Source organism: Strigops habroptila, chromosome 5 (genome assembly GCF_004027225.2).
Source record: "Strigops habroptila isolate Jane chromosome 5, bStrHab1.2.pri, whole genome shotgun sequence".
Taxonomy (NCBI): domain Eukaryota; kingdom Metazoa; phylum Chordata; class Aves; order Psittaciformes; family Psittacidae; genus Strigops; species Strigops habroptila.
The window spans coordinates 24113933-24133965 of NC_044281.2; the positions used below are offsets into that span (position 1 = coordinate 24113933).

Sequence of the window (20033 nt, forward strand, 5' to 3'; positions counted from 1 at the left end):
TTTTTCTTGTGATAGAGAAATCTGTAAATAAAGTGCCAAACCCACTGTGATTTACTCCTGTGTAAGCCAGGATAAGTTACAGAACATCTTCCACAGACGTGGAGCAGTAGCGCTCTTGGCGGTGTTATCGCTCCATTCATCTCACACCTTTTTCCTCTAAGGAGCTGAGGTCCGAGGTGGAGCTGGAGATCTTGGGAGAGACAGAAGGACTCAACCTCTCTTTCACAGCCATCTGTAACAATGGGACCTTTTTTCCACATCAGAGGAAATGTTCTCATGTAAAAGTGGGAGACACAGTAAGTAAAGGACAAATTCTCAAAAGACATGAAGCCCAGAGAATGTAGGACACCAAGGTAGAGAGTTTGCTCTTTATTAAAAAATCTTCCTCCAAAGGAGTTACAAAAAAGTAGGTGGTATCTGTGACCCTCCTGTTCTGTCCTCTGCACGTGCTTCCACAGCACCCTGCAGAGCTACATGTGCTGCAGCTCTGAACAGACACCATCTTCTCTTCCAGGTCTCTTTCAATGTGACTGTACGTCTCTCCTCTTGTGAAAAAAACAGAAGGCATATTGTGATAAAACCAGTGGGGCTCAGTGACACACTGGAAATGGAGATTCTTCCCCAGTGCGGCTGTAACTGTCAGGCAAAGGCTGAGATGAACAGCCCAAAATGCAACAAAGGGAAAGGATCGTTCGAGTGCGGGGTGTGCGTCTGCAGCCCAGGATACATGGGGCCACACTGTGAATGCAATGAGAGCTCCCTGAGCACCAGCTCCTGCAAGGGCTCAGCAGAGCAGAGCTCCTGCAGTGGGAGAGGTGACTGCTATTGCGGTCAGTGTGTCTGCCACCCGTCCCTGTACGGAAAGGTGTACGGGCCACGCTGTGAATGCGATGACTTCTCGTGTGTGAGACATAGAGGGCTCCAGTGTGGAGGTACGGTCCCTTGATGATATTTTTAGTGTCTGCATTTTAGAGTTTTATTGTCTCGCTCTTAGCTATGAGCTTGTGAATCTGTATTCTTATGCTATCTTCACTTGTACTCAATGCTGTATAAAGTGTAATTTACTATTTCTGAGTGATCTTTAAATTTAAAACAAGAAACAATTTTTAACCCTGTTTTCAAGTTCAAAAATGAGACATCTTTAACCACTCCATAGCTAGTCTAAGTTGGCACCGCTTTACTGGACCATGTTAGCTACCATCACACTGGGTCAGACTTTTAATGGCGATAGACGATTGTACCTCCAAGAAAGTTTAGGTAAGTATATTGACATACATCCAGGGTACAATTTCACTCTGACATAATTATCAAAGCATAGCAATATTAATTGATTAATCTTAATCACTTTTAGGATAATTCTGATATTTTTAGGATTTTAACCCAGTAACCTCAATTATTCTTTGTTTGCCTTTGTGTCCTGGTTAGTCGGATACATCAGAACTTGAGAATTTGTGTTTATAATTGTCTTCCTGGGCTATACTATTATAAATTAGAAGTGATTCTACTAAAACAATGGTATAGTTAAACTGTCATGAACCAGCAACAAGACTGCTGAATAGATAGGCTGAAATTCTGCTGTTATAAATGAAAGAGGATTTACCCAATAGCTTGTGTACTGTTGGGAGATATGATCTGTGTGGAGGACTCCAGTGAAGAGAATGGAGCTGCACTTGGCTTACAGTCAGTCTAAGTGAAAATTTGATCCCCTGGCTTAAAACTGCAAATGCTATGGGAGGAAGAAGGATGTTTAAGAGAGAGTAAAATTGGAGAGAGGAAAATATCTGCTATTAAGGAGAACGATTTCAAAGGCCATCATTCAGATTCTTACTAAGAAACTGATTTGAAGTATAATAAATGTTTTTTCCAGGTAATGGTGACTGTGACTGTGGGGAATGCATGTGCCACAGTGGATGGACTGGTGAATACTGTAATTGCACAACTGACACCAGCGCCTGCATTGCTGAGGATGGGACATTGTGCAATGGGAGAGGCGAATGTGTCTGTGGGTCGTGTGCTTGCACCCATCCAGGGGCTTCAGGCCAAACTTGTGAAAAATGTCCTCTCTGCGGTGATCCTTGCAGCTCCAGGCGGTAATGTGCTGGTTTTATGTCTCTGATGTTTGTATCATCCAGGTGTCTTTTTCCTATGCTGCCTCAGCAGTGTGCTTACTGTCACTACTGTAAACTGGATTTACAGATCAGAGCCCAAGAGCTTTGTTGCCCTTTGAGAGGCATAGTCATAACTTGTACATCAACCATGTATCAGCATTACTCTTGTACAAAAGAACTTTATGGAAAACAATTTAATCCCCTTCGAGCAGCACAAGTAAAACATCACACTTCCACTGCTGTCCCTGGCTGTACAATTAACCAGACTGGTGACCTTACATGATAATATGAGACAAAACCAGATGAATCTCCTTCCAGTTCACAGTACAGATTGAAATCATCTCAGCATAGCTGATACAGCTAAGGACTCGCAGAAAAAAATGGCATTTGTATTACTGTTCTCATGCATATGAATAAGGTCATACTGCCTGCTCAAGCTTTATACCTGTGAAATTCATAGTCCAAATTCAGTTAACTTGAGTGAATCAAAGTGGCCCAACTATGATAGATTCGGTCATAGTCTGGGGATGAAATCAGTGGATAGCTGTATGTCGTATATAATTTGATGATAAATTGATTGTAAATGGTGAAGTGTCTTCTGTTCACTGAGCATACAAAATTTATGTTACTTTCCTGCTGTGATGCATGGTGTATGCTACAGTGCATGATAGGAAAAGCAACCAAAAATATGTGTGACAAAACTGACCAAAGTAAACCCATGCTTATGCTTGTATTGTGTGAGCTCTTGCAGGGCTAAAGTTAGTCCAAAATGAGTAGTCTTCGGTAGAAATTTAAGCTAGAAGTCGAATTAGGCTTCACAGAATGCATGTTATTAATGCCCCTATTTTTGCTTGCCGAGTGCCAAGTCAGTTCAAGTTGCATTAATGTTTCATGATGATGTCATGTCTACTTATTCAGAGTTAAGGTTCATTTCTCTTTCATAGCGCTCTCCACCACTGTATTTTCATGTCTGCTGTTGCAGCCAACACTATATCTGAGATGAGAAGCTATTCTATGGCATGTGATTAAATTGCCATTTATGTTAGTGCTGAATTTGCCCTACAAAAGTGAGCCTATCAGTTTGGTCAAAGCTTTAATTAAAGAGAAATTCTGCATGCAACTACTCTAAACATGAAGGACAATGCTGCTACTTTTTTCTGCCCAATTTGGCAGAGAATAAGAAATACAAAGTTACATGGTGGGCATTACATTAACCTATTTAAACATGTATATTGTATGCAGTGTTAGATCTTTTCTCTCTGTTTCAGTGTTTTTTCTTGCTGAAACGCAGGACAAGCAAAGCCAAAAGAGAGAGAACATTGGGAATACCTGGGTAGGGTAACCAAGAAAGCTGAAAGACCAGGTCAGAGGGCATGGGAATCAATGGCTAGGCAGCTGAGAAAAAGAGTGGTAGTACGAGAAACATGGCAAATACGACAAAAAACCACCAACAATGCTGAATTTGTCTCCATGAGATAGAGGCTATCCCATTACCTGCTCACTTTTACTATTCACTATCTCCAGAGTGAGTGATAAGGTCATCTGCATCCTGTGAAGATAATCTCAGCAGCCTCAGCATATTCTCATGGATATATGTAAATCAATGCAACAGGAGATGGCCAGGGGTTTTGGGGATGTTTTGTTGCAGTTCTTCCCTTTCTTTTCTTTTCTTTTCTTTAGGCAGTCAGTCCTTCAGGCTGCTTCTGAGTCGCAGCCGCTCAATCCAGCCGAAGCTCTTTGTAAAGAATCAGCAAGATACATTTTGCATCAGAAATCTTTATATATGAAAATTTCACTGTTTTCTTTTTCCATGAATAAACTCTGGATTTACTAAAATCCTCACTGAATTTATGGGAAGATTTTCAGTGATTTCTAAAGGAATTGGTTTAGATTCTGTGTTTTTAAAGAATATTTCAGTCATTTCACCATTAAATAAAGTAAATAATTTCCGAGTAAATTGCATTAGTATAATTAGGATCTAAGTAAATAATTCCTGAGACAAATAATTGCATTCAAGAGACATCTGTTGAGATACCTGAAAAGTGTTTTAATACATTATTCCACAGACTTTCAGCAAAGGAAGAATTATAATAGGTGCCCCAGCTTGATCTCTCTGAAGTCTATTTCACATATTGTTCATCCAATAAGCATTCCTTTGGCTGGTATTTAGTGTGAGCTTAGTTCAGAATATTTCTTTTTGAAAATGAATGTTATGTGTGAGTAACCCCATGTCTTTGATAGACCTACATGAATCATGTTGCCTGGGGTTCTGTCTGTAGCTAATTAGCTGGGAGAGAAAAGAGGACAAGAAAGAGCTTATCCACAATACCTTTATTCAGGTGGGGGGTTTTTTTGCTGGGTTGTGGGGTTTTTTGGTGGCAATACCTATCGTATTTCTGAGAACTACAGTATCCATAGTACAAGACCTTTTGTTTAGCTTCTTTTTAAAATGCAGATGCATACGTTCAGGCTTTTAAGTTGTTGCTTTGTGACAGGCAGAGATTGATGAGCTACTGAATTATTTTATACAGGAGCTGTGTGGAATGTCACCTGGCTTCTGATGACAAGTCACTGGGAGAATGCAGTGAAAAATGCAAACTGGTTGATGCAACTGTCAGCACCACAAAGGGTTTGTACACTCAGTCTTCCTTTTCTCTGTGTGTGTGATTAGTGATAGTTTCCACTTGCAGTAGTAGAAAGTAGCCTTGTTGTTCTGCCATGGAATTATATTAAGGCTTACGAGGCAATTGCTGCTTGTCTACAGTTCTTCTGTGGTAAGCAGGAAATACAGACCAGTATCATCTTTCCAGGTTGACTCATTGGATCATGCCTAATTTCTAAGCAGTTTATGTAAAAAACATAGGATTTAATAAATACCAGTCCCTACAAATCAGTGGCTGATGAAAGCCCCTGAGTTTATGTCATGCCTGTACCATGACTTCCAGTGTGGCTTTTTTTACCATACAAATGCAAAACCTGATTCCAGTCCTTATGCAGACTCTTGATTACAGCTGGCAAGTAGACACAGCCCTTTAGCCCGTGGCAAAGATGCTTCTAGTATTCTAGAGACTAAGCACATCTTTCAGTTGTTTGCTTTAATTCAAAACTGCCTTCCATCAATGGGAATTTGTGCAATAAGAATTAACCTTGAATAAAATATTGCTCTCAGAGAAAGCGGAAGAAAAAAAGTAAAAGAAAAAAACACAACCAAAAAACCACCAGACTTTAAACGAAATAGTGCATCTTTTTCTTTCCTGTAGCAGAAGGGACTTGCCTGTTTAATAGGCAGTCTGTATTTATTCTAATGGCAATTCTAGTCCCAGTCATGTGGTAAAATGCAATTGTTAGGTGAGGCAGGACATAGGTACAATCTATCCACATCACAGATGTACCATAAGCATTAAATAAGACAAATGTAACAATTAGGATGACGATGCAGACTGCTGTATGTACATCCAAGGCTTGTGCCTACAAACTGTTGGAAGCCCATCCAAAGCTGCATGCATGCAGAAATTTCGCTGATGTACAACAAAGATCTATCTTTCGGTTTGGATGTCATTACTCCATAATACAGAGCTCAAAAGTTGCAAATGTTGCCCTAAGGAAAACTAATTCTAATTTTGTATTTTAATTAAAATTATTACCATGCTTTGCCTTTCTAGACATCAGTATTTGTTTATAAACATAGAATTGTCTTTACAAGCTTCAAAAGCATATAAGCACTATTTAGTAAAGTTTTCAGGTTGTTGTTGCCACATGGCATATATTTGTAGCTAGGAATATATAATACTTTCTACTTTCAAATATAATGAATAATAATCAAGAGCAGAAACAGTCACTTACGTGGCTCTGTTCACATACACAGAGGTCACAGGAATATGAGCGTGACAACATCATCTCCTGTTCCTGCTTATTTCCTTTTTTTCGTGTCCTGTGCTTCGCTGATTGGAACTGTCAGTTACTACTTTAGATTTAAAATTTACTTGCAGCAGTTACAGCAACTGCTGTAGGGAAGGCTGGGTAACTGTTCCCATTCTAACCCCTCAAAAAAACCCCAAAAAAACAAAAAAAGAAGCTGTTGTGAACTCTAATTCATCTTAAATGCTTGTGTAATAGCTCAAAGGGTTTGGCAGAAAGGTCACCTCATTGAGAAGTCCTGAAAGGAAAAAAATAATTTTCAAAATAATAGTAAAACAATTATCCTGAAATCAAAACTGTGTTGCCTAAACAAAAAAGGATTTTGAAAGTGGTATAACTAGACCAGCACATAACATTTCAGACAGATTATTGAGCAACTTCACGCAGTAGCATACTGCTTCTTTCTGGTTTATATTTCAGTTTCTGTAATGCTTCAAGGCTTTTTGGAAACTAGAAATAGCTCTAGGTTAAATAAAATATTAGCCCTTTAAAGATTTACTTTCTCTTTTGCATGTGTATGTCGCAACTCAATGACTGGAACTGTGGAGCAATAAAAAAAGCATAGGCTTTACATTTTTCTGTTTCCTGGGAATGCCTGTTTCAGCCTCTGAGCTTGCCTGCGGATCCAGCAGGACACAGGGTGGCACAGCAGCTCCAGAGGTGCTGATGGTTTTACATTTATTGGGCTTATCTCTACAGCAGGCATCACTTTCAAGTATTTTCATCCATTTTTAAGATTTGAATATTAACTAGGGCTAATCCTCCTCTGCCAGATGGGTGTAAGAGGAGCCCTTGTTGCTCTACTTGCTACCCGGGAGAATCTGCCATTCCTAAGTGGCTCCTGCCACCGTCCCAGCCACAGGGCACCAGGCTGCTCCTGTCACAAGCCCAATAGGGACTCTTACACTTTCCTCAGAGAAACTGAGTTTTTCCTGCCCCAGAGTATTGACACCACGCAAATTCCCTGTGCAGCCACAAACTGAATGCTGGAGCCTGAACCCCTGTGTCAGCGCTGCTCTGTTGTTCTGATGCAAAGTGACATGAAGATGTTCAAAAAGAGCATTTTGTTGAGCAAATGACAAACAAGAAAGGCCATAATGACATTTAAATTCACAGTCAATTTTTTGTTGTTGTTGAATCTTTTATCTTAGTATGTGTTAAGAAACAGTCTTGTGCACCTTGAAGCTCCAGTTTACCACTCTTCTCTAATTATTCTTCCAGTGATTTCAAATACCATTGAAATTAATGGAATTAGGCTGCAGGCAGAAGTGGGAGAAGTATGATGATTCACTGCAGAATGCAGAAAATTACACAGGTGTAAATTACAGTAGTTTACCTACCTAGGCAAATTTTTGTGCTGATGAACTGAAAATTGTGTATGCAATAGTCTCTCTTAGTGATCCCTCATCCTAAAAATAACATCAGAGAAATGAAAATACTAAGCGCAAGCAGCATTCTGAATAGCTTGAACTGGCATCTTTGCTTTCATTTCTTCATCCTTGCACACAATCAGATTTTTGCTCCCCTTGGTCTCAAATTAAAAGCTACAATTTAAATATAACTAATATATTTGCAGTTACTGCCTTCTGGATGGTATTTGTAATACGCCTGCAAGTTTGTCTCTGCCTTCAGGACAACAACTACCCTTTTCCTTTTTTTTATTTTTAAGCAAGCTAGTATTCGCTGGATCTACTTCTTAAAAGAGTTGGGAAACAACCAATATTGCAAAACTTGTGACAGCATTACTGGAATTGTGACCTGGTAATGAGTGCCATTAATTCAGCACACTCAGTCTACAGTCTGTGGCTCTTCTAACAAAACCAAATCTTGTTAAATCAGCAAGTCTTGTCTGTCTGTTGCCTTGATAGATAACACATTGCTATGCCACTAAGGACAGGCAATAGGTTAAATACGAGAGTATCACAAATCATGAGCATGTTTCCATTAAAATCTACCGAGATGTGATCATCTTTTTATAACAAGCAGAGAAAAAGACATTAGGGCAGTCCACTATTTATACTTTCATATTTTCTACGGTGTTTAGCAGTGTTTTCTGTAAGACCAAACCCTATGACAATGAGCAATATAAAAAATAAGCCAAAAAAACCCAAAACAAAAACCAAACAAAACAACAACAAAAACCAGGAAAAAAAGTGAGCATTTTTTTCTTTATGTACCATAGGTTTCTTTAAAATCCATATCCTGTCTGATTCCTACTTTGTATTTCATTACTAAGTTTGAGGACTTGAGATTTTTAGCACAGTTGCTTATGAAATTTTAGTAAGAGTTTTAAATGGGTAAGAAATAATGGAAAGTGACAATTTTTTTTAAAGAAATGTTTGAGAAGTTTACTGTTTTTTCTTACCTCTAGAAATAAAACCTAAGAAGTTTTTCTAAAAATGTATTGAAAAGCATACCTTAATTTCCAGTGCTGTTAAAATACTGGGTTATATGGAAATATAGTAAGTTTTCAGCCCCAAAGGTATTGTGAGGTCAGATGTCCTGCTCTATAAAAATATTATGTAATGGTTACGCTCCAAATTACGGTATTTCTGGCTCTGGACCTATAGTCTCAACTTTCAATTGTTTGCATTATATTGTCTCTTTGAGCCAGCTTCCTCCTGTCTCTCTGTTTCCTGTGAATGAACTCTTCTCAGCAGAAAAGGCTTCCTCGTTAGAAATCATCTGGAAGAAAAAAATTGATTAAGAAGTTTTTGTGCAGATCTGCAAATGTAGAGACAAATAAATGGGGGCAGACTGTCATCTCATATCACTTTTTTATCTGCTTCCCCTAGAATCACGTTACAAAGATCCCAGAATCGCAGTTTCTGTTGTTAATCTACATTTACCATTGTGACAGTTCTGGACACACTAATCTTTGAGAGGTCTATCGTGGAAGAAATAAATGCAGCCCTTTTAACATTATCCATTGCTGTACATATATCTACTTCTGAAACATAATCTAGACATGGTAGGAATAGCTGTAAACCAAAGAGAACATACTGTTTACTTTGTCCTGTAACTGGGGACTATTACATTTCCTAGACAGCTGGTGGTAAAGCATCTTGGAAGCACTTCCAATTCATTGAAATTCACAGTACACTAGATGGTCAGTGCAGATTGACAACACCTGAATCAGTTCTTTGAAAATAGAAGTGAAAAACTGGAAACAAAACAAAGCTTGGGTTAGAAGAAAGGTTGTTAAATTTAGTAGAAATTCTGAGGGTATTTCTGCTTTCATCCTTCACTCTTTACCATCCACACATGAGGCTGTGACAAATATGATGCCAGCAGTCTCTCTGGTTATTACATGTTAAATTTCATTTGATTCGATGAATGACTTTTTCTTCCTCCCTCTGCAGATTATTCAGAGGATAAATCCATTCCCTGCTCTTCGCAGGGGGAAAATGAATGTATAACCACATTTCTACTGGCTATGGATGAACAGGGAAGGACAGTCATTCACAGCATAGAACAGAAAGGTAAGCAGTGAATATTGCTTTTTCTACGTAAAATCCAATTTAAAAATGCAGGCAGGGTGAGCTATCTAGAAGCTGAGCATTTTTGAGCAGCACAGAACTTCCTCATGTTTGTAGCTCTCCTCCGCCCAGCCAGAAGAGCACCTCCTCAGGTGCTTATTTAATGCAGTAGTAAAATAAATACTTGGCCTTTAATGAAAGATGATCAGAATGATCCCTGGGCTGCAAGAGTTAAGTTAATCCTTGTGTAATTCAAAGATGATGATACCAAACGTCTTTTGCATTATATGAGAAAACTATAATTCACCTTGAAATGACATATATTTCAAAGATGGACAAATATCCAAAAGACAATCTAATTGGGTATACCTGATGAAATTCTAAAATACATTTATAATTACCTTTATTGTTGCAGTATCAAGTTTTGAATATTTTGCAAAACTGATATTCAACAGATCTCTTTATATCCTTTCATTTAACATTACTACTTTATGTACTGCTGTTTCACTACTGATTTTTCGTTAGAGCTTCTTATCATGTAGGACAGGAAAGAACACAGACACCGCTTTTCATCTGCCAAACACTTGAGTTTCCAGGCAATAAAAATACTCTTGTTTGCTTGTTTGTTTTGACACACCCAGTGTCCCAGGGTTAAACGTTTTTTAGTTTTAGAGAAAGCAGATTTGTAGCCTTGTTCTGTCAGCACAAATGGCACTTATTTTTTTAACTCTTTCTGTAGCCTTTGTCTAGCATACATGTGAGAATAAAAGTGATTTCACTGCACAAATAAAAGCATCTTCTACCATAGGAACAGTAGTCTGCTGTAATAGTAACCTATACAAAACCAAAGATAGTTGTAACAAAGCTAGTATTAAAGAAGCACATCCCTTTGTAAACTACACCCCTAAGACTCAAGAATTTAAGGGTAAGATTTTTCTCTTTATAAAATACATTTAACCATGCATTTTATGTAGATCGGGGGGGGAAAGAAAAAAAAAAAGTGAAATAAATATCTTAAGGAAAACTCAGTTCATTAAACCCTGCATAGTGGCCCTCCCATGACTCTACAATAACCAGCTGTGCTGTCATCTGCTGTTCTGCTGCGGGGCCTTGAAACTACCGTGCTGTGGTGGTTGCAATGTATGCAAATGTGAACTGAGATAAGGCCTCCAGAAAAGCTCTATCCAGCAGCTGTTAACTGACACAGTAAACTACCACTGGAAGAAGTTAGCAATTAATTTTTTTAACATTTTAATGCAATATTTTTCAGTCGGTCTCACAAACCATTTAGCAGCTAGCAGGAGAAAAATAACATGGACTTGAAGTAAAAGGCATACACAGCTCTCAGCAAATGAGAAGCCTAGCATGCCTCTTGGCTGGTTTTAATTGCCTAGAATTTATTGATTGGATATCCACAGTCATAATTGTTTTTGTTTCCACAGACTGCCCACAGCTTCCAAATATTCCAATGATAATGGTGGGTGTCATCCTTGCTATCCTTCTCATTGGCATTGTTTTACTTTGTATATGGAAACTCCTGGTGTCAGTTCAGGACCGAAAAGAGGTGGCCAAGTTTGAAGTGGAAAAATCAAAAGTTAAATGGCAAACGGTATGTTATGAATTGATTTTATATGAGATTCTTTAATTTGGTTGCATGGTACACAACAGCCTTTAAAATTCTGCATCTTGGTTTTGTTCTTTTAAATTGATAGATTTTACTGGTAGCTTTTCACTACATTTAGTATTCTATAAAGTGTAATTACGATTTTTTTAAGTATGAATATAGCTAGAATTTTATCTCCTGGTTTAATTCCTTACACATGTCAAAGCATGTAGATAACATTTTTTATTAGTTCTTTTTTTAATTAGTACTTTACCTTTGAGTAATCTTAGCAAAGTTATTCACTGCCTATGCGATTGTCAGAGGCGTACCCCTCTTCCCAGAAAGAGAGCCCATTTTAGAAAAGAGACATTATTGATGGCCTCTGTAATGATGTGAGCTCACTTACACAGAGAAGCAATGAATGTAGGCTGTCCAAAATGCAGGTAAAAGGACAGAAAAATTCACGCCTTATTTCCTATCTATAGCTTGCGGGTGCTTAATGCAAGCTTATACCACATGTTCCCTTTTCTTCTTTCCTTTCTGCCCTTGGCTTTTTTGCACGTTGCAAAATCTTTAAGACTTCTGAGGCTCTTTGGGAAAAAGCATGTTGAGTAAGCATTTTTGGTGGGTGTCAGAAAGACAGGCGATATGCTGACTTTCTCATACTAGCAAGGTGAGATACCAAGCTCCAACTAAGTCAAAAGACATTATAACACAATACATGCTTAGGGCATTTGTTTCCAAAGATATTCTGGATGATAAAAGTTTGAATGGATTCAAAATGTCTACAGACAAATCCATAGGAGGAGAGTCCCTCTGACCCAGGAGGTTTGTGAAACGTGTCAGCTTTTCCTCGGGCAGCCTGAATCATCCACAGTTGGGAACACATTGCTGGGCCAGGCAGACCTCTGGCCTGAGTTTCTCACAAAGTAAAATACAAATCATTTTCTTCTGCACATTGGGAAGCAGAGTGATACTATGTGGTGCGTGTACAACCTGTATTGTAATGCTGGGTCAGGAATCATGGGCCAAAATGATCCTTTTACTGAAGGGGGACGCTCAAGGCAGCGGTGTGCAGCTACTTCTGCTTGCAGCTGAAGCTATGACAAAATGAGTTAAACATTGGATGACTCCCTTTTCTTCTGTTTGTGTTTGCTTTCTTTTTTAGGAAACAAATCCACTGTACAGAGGCTCAACAACCACTTTTAAAAACGTAACTTACAAGAATCAAGAAAAGCAAAAAGGGGCCATGGCTGCAGATTTCTGTTAGCACCTCCAACACTACAAACTTAGTTTTACTGGCAGGGAATCTAAAACTACTTGTTTCTTCTCAGCTGATTATGTGATATTTGTTTACACATCACAGTGGTATAATCATTCAGCTAGAGAAAATATATCTTGTGTTGGGAAAACTATAGATAACATATTAGTGGTAAAAGTTAGTAGAAATATTTAAAAAACCCCACCAACACTAATATTAAAGCCCGCAATCTTAAAAAAAAAAAAAAAAAAAAAAAAAAGGCGCATCACAAATATTTTAAATTTTTTCATTAATATTGAGGATTTAAAATTATCATATATAAGCCTGTTTTGTGAAATTAGGTATATACAATGAGCTGTATACTAAACTCCAATCCCACATATTTTTGTTTGGGAATGTATCTGTACCAGTCTATTTGGTGCACTGGATTAAATTTTAAAAAGATAATTTTTTATGAATGCAGCTTAAACTACTGAGGTTAGAAGTTTCTCACAGCACTTGTGTGACTGAGTAGTCTTTCATCAGAAAGAAGCAGTGTTATTGTCCATCTTCTGTGTATCTAAGGTATACAGAAACATCTCCTCTCTAATTCTTCTTTCTTGTCATGTTTCCCTCTTTGCTTGTCCTTGTTGCTGTTTGATGTTCTTTAAGAACCTAGTCCTTGGGGTTGTATCAGGGAAAGTTAAAGCCTTATTCACTTGCAGAGTTGTTTTCTGTTCCAGGCATAAACTGCCTTTTCTTATTTTTTTTTTTTTTTTTTTTTTTAACTTCCTTCCTTTCCTGCCTTCCTTTTCTTTTTTTTTAAACTTCTCCCTCCCTTCCTCCTTTTTCCTTCCTTTCCTTCCTTTCCTTCCTTTCCTTCCTTTCCTTCCTTCCTTTCCTTCCTTCCTTCCTTCCTTCCTTCCTTCCTTCCTTTCCTTCCTTTCCTTCCTTTCCTTCCTTTCCTTCCTTTCCTTCCTTTCCTTCCTTTCCTTCCTTTCCTTCCTTTCCTTCCTTCCTTTCCTTCCTTTCCTTCCTTCCTTTCCTTCCTTTCCTTCCTTTCCTTTCCTTCCTTTCCTTCCTTTCCTTTCCTTCCTTTCCTTCCTTTCCTTTCCTTCCTTTCCTTCCTTTCCTTCCTTTCCTTCCTTTCCTTCCTTTCCTTCCTTTCCTTCCTTTCCTTCCTTTCCTTCCTTTCCTTCCTTTCCTTCCTTTCCTTCCTTTCCTTTCCTTCCTTTCCTTCCTTTCCTTCCTTTCCTTCCTTTCCTTCCTTTCCTTCCTTTCCTTCCTTTCCTTCCTTTCCTTCCTTTCCTTCCTTCCTTCTTCTTTCTCCCTCTTTCTCTCTCTTTCTTTCTTTCTCTCTCTTTCTCTCTCTCTTTCTCTCTCTTTTTCTTTTAAATTCTAGTAGAGAGGATCCAGAGCAAAAAAGAAACAATTGTAAATTAGACACCCTGGCAGAGAAACTTTAAACCAGAGGATTACCAGAACTCCTTTTCACCATTTACGTACTGTTTAGGCACTCAAAATAAACCTTGCATGCTGGACCATTACATGAACCGTTGCAGAAGCCCTTTAGATGCAGGAAAAGATCACACACAAAGACTCAGTATCACACACAAAAACAGTACTCTTTTGTTGAGATATCCAAAATTGTGAGGTTCTTTCAACGCCCAGCACTCTAACCATTTATTCATGTGTGAAATAATGTATTCAGCTCTTTTGGGCCTTCCCCCCCCCCCCCCCCCCCCACCCCAAGTAACAAATGGATCTATGGATTCCACTTCATATTCATTTCCATGACAATAATGAGGATTTTTAATTCTCAGTTGTAGCTAGTTACTACTGACTTGCCATAAATTCTTAAATTGCAATGCTGTTATCATGCATAGCACTAGGGAAAAAAAAAAGCGCCCAACAAAATCAGCAAACATGCTGGCATGAAAAATTACAGTATTGGGCTATTTTAAGCTAACAATATGTACTTTACTTTTTAATACCGCTTTTCCTCTGCATTTTTAGTACTCTGGAACAGATGGTCAAAATGTATATATGAATGTACTTACAAAAGAAGACTTAGACATCAAAGGTACATCGACACAGTCACAGAAAAACTTATGTACATTCCCTATAGTAAATCATATATTTGAACTAAAAAAGTTTATGTCCATTTTGTAATAAATATTTACAAAGTCTGTGCAACTTCAGTCTCTATATCCTCTACAGTTCCCGGATGTGAGACTGATATATTAGCTAGCTCTGACCCATGCCTGTTTTAGGGCCTGATCCAAAGCCTACTGAATCAATGGCTACGGATGAGGATCTAGTTTCAGTGAAACTATTAGTTTTGGTTTACAAAGATTGTTTTGTTTAAATAAACTGGTTAATACTGTCTATTAGTGGATTAGAGCCTATAGTATATATTTCTGTGCAAAGATAAACAAACAGTATCAGATGCCTTTGGAAAGAAGGTGATACTATAACCACATATTAAATACAAAATTATTGCAGTGTGAAGGAAATGATGGCTGTCATTAAAGTGGAATGGATTAATTACAGGTTCACATCTGTACTCTTCAGTATTTCTGTGTATCTCATAGTGGAAATTGTGCACAGACAAAGGCTTGCATCTGCGGCCCTTGCAACCACTAAATTCCCACAGATGTCAGTGCAAGTTACATGTGGGACCAAATCCTGTTTTCCTGGCACATGGATAAACTGACAGGAGGCAAAGGTGGCCCCTGGATTTTGTCTTGGATTCCAATTGGGTCAAGATTGCCTAAGGGACTAGGGAAATCTGGATTTAGTTCATGTAAATTATCTGTTACTCTCTTGTTTTTCAAGTAGAAGTTTTCAAACAACAAACTTTCTCTGAAAGAAATTAAAATATTTTTATTACTTTTAAAGTAATAAAAAGCTATACTCTTTATTAAATACCTTTTAAGTTCTGTTTCTGAGAAGGCTGATTCTGGTGCTCAATATTAGGGTTGAAAGTCCTTCTTCTTTAGGTCACTTATTTCAATATTGAAATGCATTTCAGTATTCAAATATTATTAACAAATTGGTGCCCACATTTCATATCAAACACTTGCTGGTCTACATTCCCTGTTCCTACAGGAGATTTCATTTCACAAAGCTACCCACTCTCTTCCCATCACTTGCATCTTCTAATCATGAGCAAAGTTCCAATTTGGTATGTAGACAATGTTTACAGTTCAATTACTCCTCCTAGCAGTCACTCTCCAAAATATCAAAGATGTACAGAAATCAGGCAGTATGTTTTGCGATTTCCCTGCTGTGACTGACTGTACTATAAATGGTCTGTGCGCCTTCAGAAGAATTCATCAGAAGAGAGAGGGCTTGGTGAGGAAGGTCTCTATTACTGAAGGACATCAAAGAACTACGCTCATTCATATGAACCATCCTTTTAACAGCAATAATTTAGATAGATAATAAATTTTTACTGAACTCCCAGATTTCAAGAACTTTCAAGACCTTACTTGGCATTCACCCTAAAAACAAGAGTGGTGTTCATTTTTCTTTTTATTAACTATATTCTTTTTATCTTGTAGCATTTGTACAAAAGTTCACCTTTTTCTTTTTTTTTCCCTCCACCAAATGATGAGTGGGTTTGTGTGTGGTGAGTGGGTCTACTGTTTTCATGAATATTGTTTTGACCTGAGGCTGGACCTTGAGAGTGGCCAAAACATTTTTTAATGGTAATACTTCTATTCACTGAAGAGTTAAACTGAATAAAAGAATAATCATTAGCAATTTCGTGGTATTTGTGTATCTTTTACACCCTTTAGAATGGTAATTTCAGTAATACGTGTTAAATGGATGATTTTTCATTTGATTTATAAAAGTTGCATGTTAACCTGTATTGTTATTGTATATGTGTCCAGACTGCATTTAACTTTGTTTTATAATATAATTAGTGGGTAAGGAGCCTGGGATACAAGACTCAGATGTCAAGTGCAATACTCTCCATTTCTTGTCTGCCTTTATACAGGAGTTCAAGTTTGTTTTGCAGTGGGCAAATGAGTTATTGCCCCATAAAATTTATCACGCAAAATCTAAAAGTAAAAAAAGAGAAAATTTATATCATAGTCTATTTGAAAGAAACAGGTACATGCTCCAACTTGTTTCTGTAAAAAAGGAGCTACTTAACCTTGAATAAAGATTGGAAAGTCAAATGCATTTTTAAATGTATTTTATTGTTCTTTCTTCATTTTTCATTTTGGCATGTGTCTTTATCATTGTTTTCACATGATGTGATGAATCTTAGCAAATTTATCATGCTTTGGCATACCTTAGAGTTTATTTTATAACTCCTCCCCCTGCTTTTTTAAGACAGCACATGAGATTTCATGTCTTGGATTTTCTTTTGGTTTTGATCTTTTTACTCTTCAAGGAAATGAGTTAATGGATGAATGCTGTAAGCAACCTATTTCTGGAACTCTGATTGATTACATATGGCATTCTTTTATAGAGCGATCCCTAAATTGCGTAACTTGCTTAAAGCTAAAGATCCATCCATTCCTCAAGTTTAACAGCAGTAATATATTTTTGGAACTACATGGCAAAGTGCATATTTTCTCTTTAATCTCTTCAATTCTTTTTTTCTTCTAATGAAAAGTCATGTATTTTGATGTCTGCTAATTTCCTCTGAGGAAGAGAACATTCCTCTGCACTCCTGACAGAACTGTACTTGAAGTTCATTGTATTCTCCAAGCGAACAGTAAAATCATGTTCTCTTGCATTTCAGAGTGGATTATGAAAACTGAAACTGATACACTTGCATAATGTATAGTCACAGCATGTAATTTAGAATGTACTCTACCCTCAAAAGTCTGTACTTTTTTGGTAGATTTTGTTTGGTTTCAGGAATGGGTCATGCTTAGAAACTTCTGTGTTTTCACTGACATACATATCAGCTAATATTGACAGATAGCTACAAAACCACAATAATGACAGGTACTGTAGATGAATATAAAGGCTTTGGCTTTTCAAAGATTTTGGTAGATGACAACTTTGTTTCTTGAAGCTGGCTCAGTCTCTCTCTTCTACCAATCATCATGCAAAAGCAAGAGAACCAAAATCTGATTTTCATTGCAAGCGCTCCCTTCCTCATGCTATTTACGCTACAGTTTAGTTTTATTTTTAATCAAAATAGACAATTTAAAACAGTTTCAAGACATTTCTGTATTCAGACGGGTGAGTTCTCAAGGCGTGATGTATTTTTTTAAAATGCCATTTCTCCACAGGGAACTTTTCTCAACACTGAGTTTTTTCATTACTGTTTCCACATTTAGAATAGGTAGGAGTGTAAATAAAACCAAGGTCTTTATGTATGAAGAAACAGGAAATTTCTACTTACTGTTCAGCAGTTGAATGTTACCTGTGTTTGGAAAAGTGTGTACCACCGACGTCAGGCTACTAAGTTAATCACTCTAGTTCAAAGGCAAATTGTATTTCCTGTTGATCCTCTTAGGTGAGAGGTTAAAACTTGCTTTCTCTAAAATTCTCAGCTGGGTTGAAAAATCAGACCTATAGTTATAATATAATTACTGTGTAATAAACTCCCAGTTGTTTCTATTTTAGGTTATGGTAGATTTGAAGAAGGACAGGTTAAAGCAGAAGAAAAGAAAACAAAACAACAAAACCAAAACAAAACCTGGGAATTTTACTGCCCTTATCTATATACCTGGCCTGAACGGTTTAGTAGCATTGGTGGCAAGTCATTCCCACTGGTTAGAAAATATTTTTGCTTTTCCTATTGTCTTACCAGCATAAAATTCAGAGAAGAGAGCAGAAATTTTAACAAGTGGTTCCCTGGTGCCATACATACCCATATGTATGAGTGTGGATATCATATAAAAATATAAGTAATGAAGACACATTCTACCACCACGTGAAGGCAATGGGAGCTCTGGCTTCCAGACTTTCTTAAATCCCAGCTCTTAAATCCTCAGATATGAGACTGACTGTATATCTGATCTACCACAAAACAAAAAGATAACAAAAAAATAAATGTCTATACCTTACTTTGTATTCAATAAAATGTATCTAATGCAAAAATTATTCCACCTGGGAAGAAATTGTTAAAGGAAAGAGCAAAGTAAAATTGCTTTGGGTTTTTCTGTGTGCGTATTCTCTAATGAGCACAGTAAATGTTTCCATTACCTGCAGGGTTTCTAAATGTAAACACACAGCTGGAAAAAAAGATTGGCTCTTCTGAGAAGGAGTGCACAAGGTGCAAAGGCACACCTACTCCCAACTTGTAAAGTCATGTCAGCACCGGGTACACGTATATCCTTGTTCTGAATCTTACATCCAGCCAAGTTTGTTTTGTTTTGTTTTTCCCAACTAGATTGATGGTATGTTGTTAAGAGGTTGTCTATCCTGCCTAAATTGTGGTTCTTGGTCTTTTAGTAAATGACAGAGCTTAAGGTCATTGAGCTTATGCTCCAGCCCCACTTGTGCTCATTCCAGTTTACACCGGCTCACAGACATGCTCCTGTTTCAGTGAATCACAATCAATGTCCACCCCCATTTTTTATAGTGGAACCTGCTTATTCCCTACTACCCTGATTTATGAAGCTTCATTCTGACAAAATGAAGAGGGGTTGTGCTTAAGGAATTGGATATCACAGGGTAGAAGACACATCTGGCCAAACAAATCAGGAATGGTTTTGCCTACAAACCTATTTGCATGTGATTGAGAAACAGAGAAAACTATCAGTCTCTCAGGCAAATTTAAATCATGAAACAGAAGTTGTGAAAGGTTTACAGGTTTTATATTCTAAAATGTTTGCTAAGCAATTAAATGATGGCTTTAATGGTTTAAAACACATAACATTTGTTGATCAAAGTATGTGTAATTTCTGGTATTGAGTAAAATGCATCACTGGTTTATTTAGTAAACAAGTTTACAGTCGAATATTAATAGCTTTTCTTGGGAACACACTAAGTACTCTTTTGCAGCAAATCTTTGCAAAAGTTGTCTTATTCTACTACCAATTTCACTATAATAGTACTAACAGTGGAAGGCTCTCTTGATGGCAGACATGTATATTTTAAGCATGCTGACTCTAGGTTAGCAAAGTACTTACATGTTTCAGTTACCTTATAGATGTAGGTGGGCATATACGAAAGCTTTAAGTCATTATGGGCACATTAATGCTTTAAATGTAAGCAACAAATTATCTTCTTTGCCAGAGTTCAAAATGTAAGCTAGTGACATGGTTTAGCGGTGGACTTGGCAGTCCTGGGGTAATGGTTGGACTTGATGATCTTAAAGGTCTTTTCCAACCTAGATGATTCTGTGATTCTATAGTAACAGTAAAATTTCTACCCAATACTAAAGCATCTATATTATAACAAAGTATTCTAGATTTGTGTGGAGTGCACATTTACTGGCAGAGGAGGGATGAAGGGCTTGGAAAGGTGAGGATTCACTGGGAAGTGGGTGGCTCGTGCGGCACAGTAACAGCCACATAGGTTGTTACTCTCTCCACCTCACGCCCATGCAGGAATATCAGATATCTAGAAGGGTTTTAGAAGCACAAAGTGTATTCATGCTCTTGGTGTCATCTTTATAAGCTAGTTTTTCACTTTAGAAAAAACAAATTTTCTAGCCTAAAGCTATGAGCAACTAACAAACAAAATTAGAGTTACATTTAGGAAAA

General features: G+C 37.5%; 1 protein-coding gene across 2 annotated transcripts in view; it reads left to right on the top strand.

The window, feature by feature from the left end:
• ITGB6 (integrin subunit beta 6) overlaps positions 1–16542 on the top strand; it is a 33185-nt gene extending 16643 nt beyond the window's left edge. The window contains exons 8-15 of one of the 2 annotated variants that reach the window (XM_030488361.1): positions 162–296; positions 515–932; positions 1868–2090; positions 4640–4737; positions 9389–9508; positions 10948–11114; positions 12277–12933; positions 14365–16542. In XM_030488361.1, coding sequence (XP_030344221.1) covers positions 162–296; positions 515–932; positions 1868–2090; positions 4640–4737; positions 9389–9508; positions 10948–11114; positions 12277–12378 — 1263 coding nt within the window. In that variant the 3' untranslated portion in view covers positions 12379–12933; positions 14365–16542. Of the gene's footprint in view, positions 1–161; positions 297–514; positions 933–1867; positions 2091–4639; positions 4738–9388; positions 9509–10947; positions 11115–12276; positions 12934–14364 lie in introns of those variants that run through there. The other variant, XM_030488362.1, reaches the window with a different exon arrangement.
• The last annotated feature ends 3491 nt before the right edge of the window (positions 16543–20033 follow it).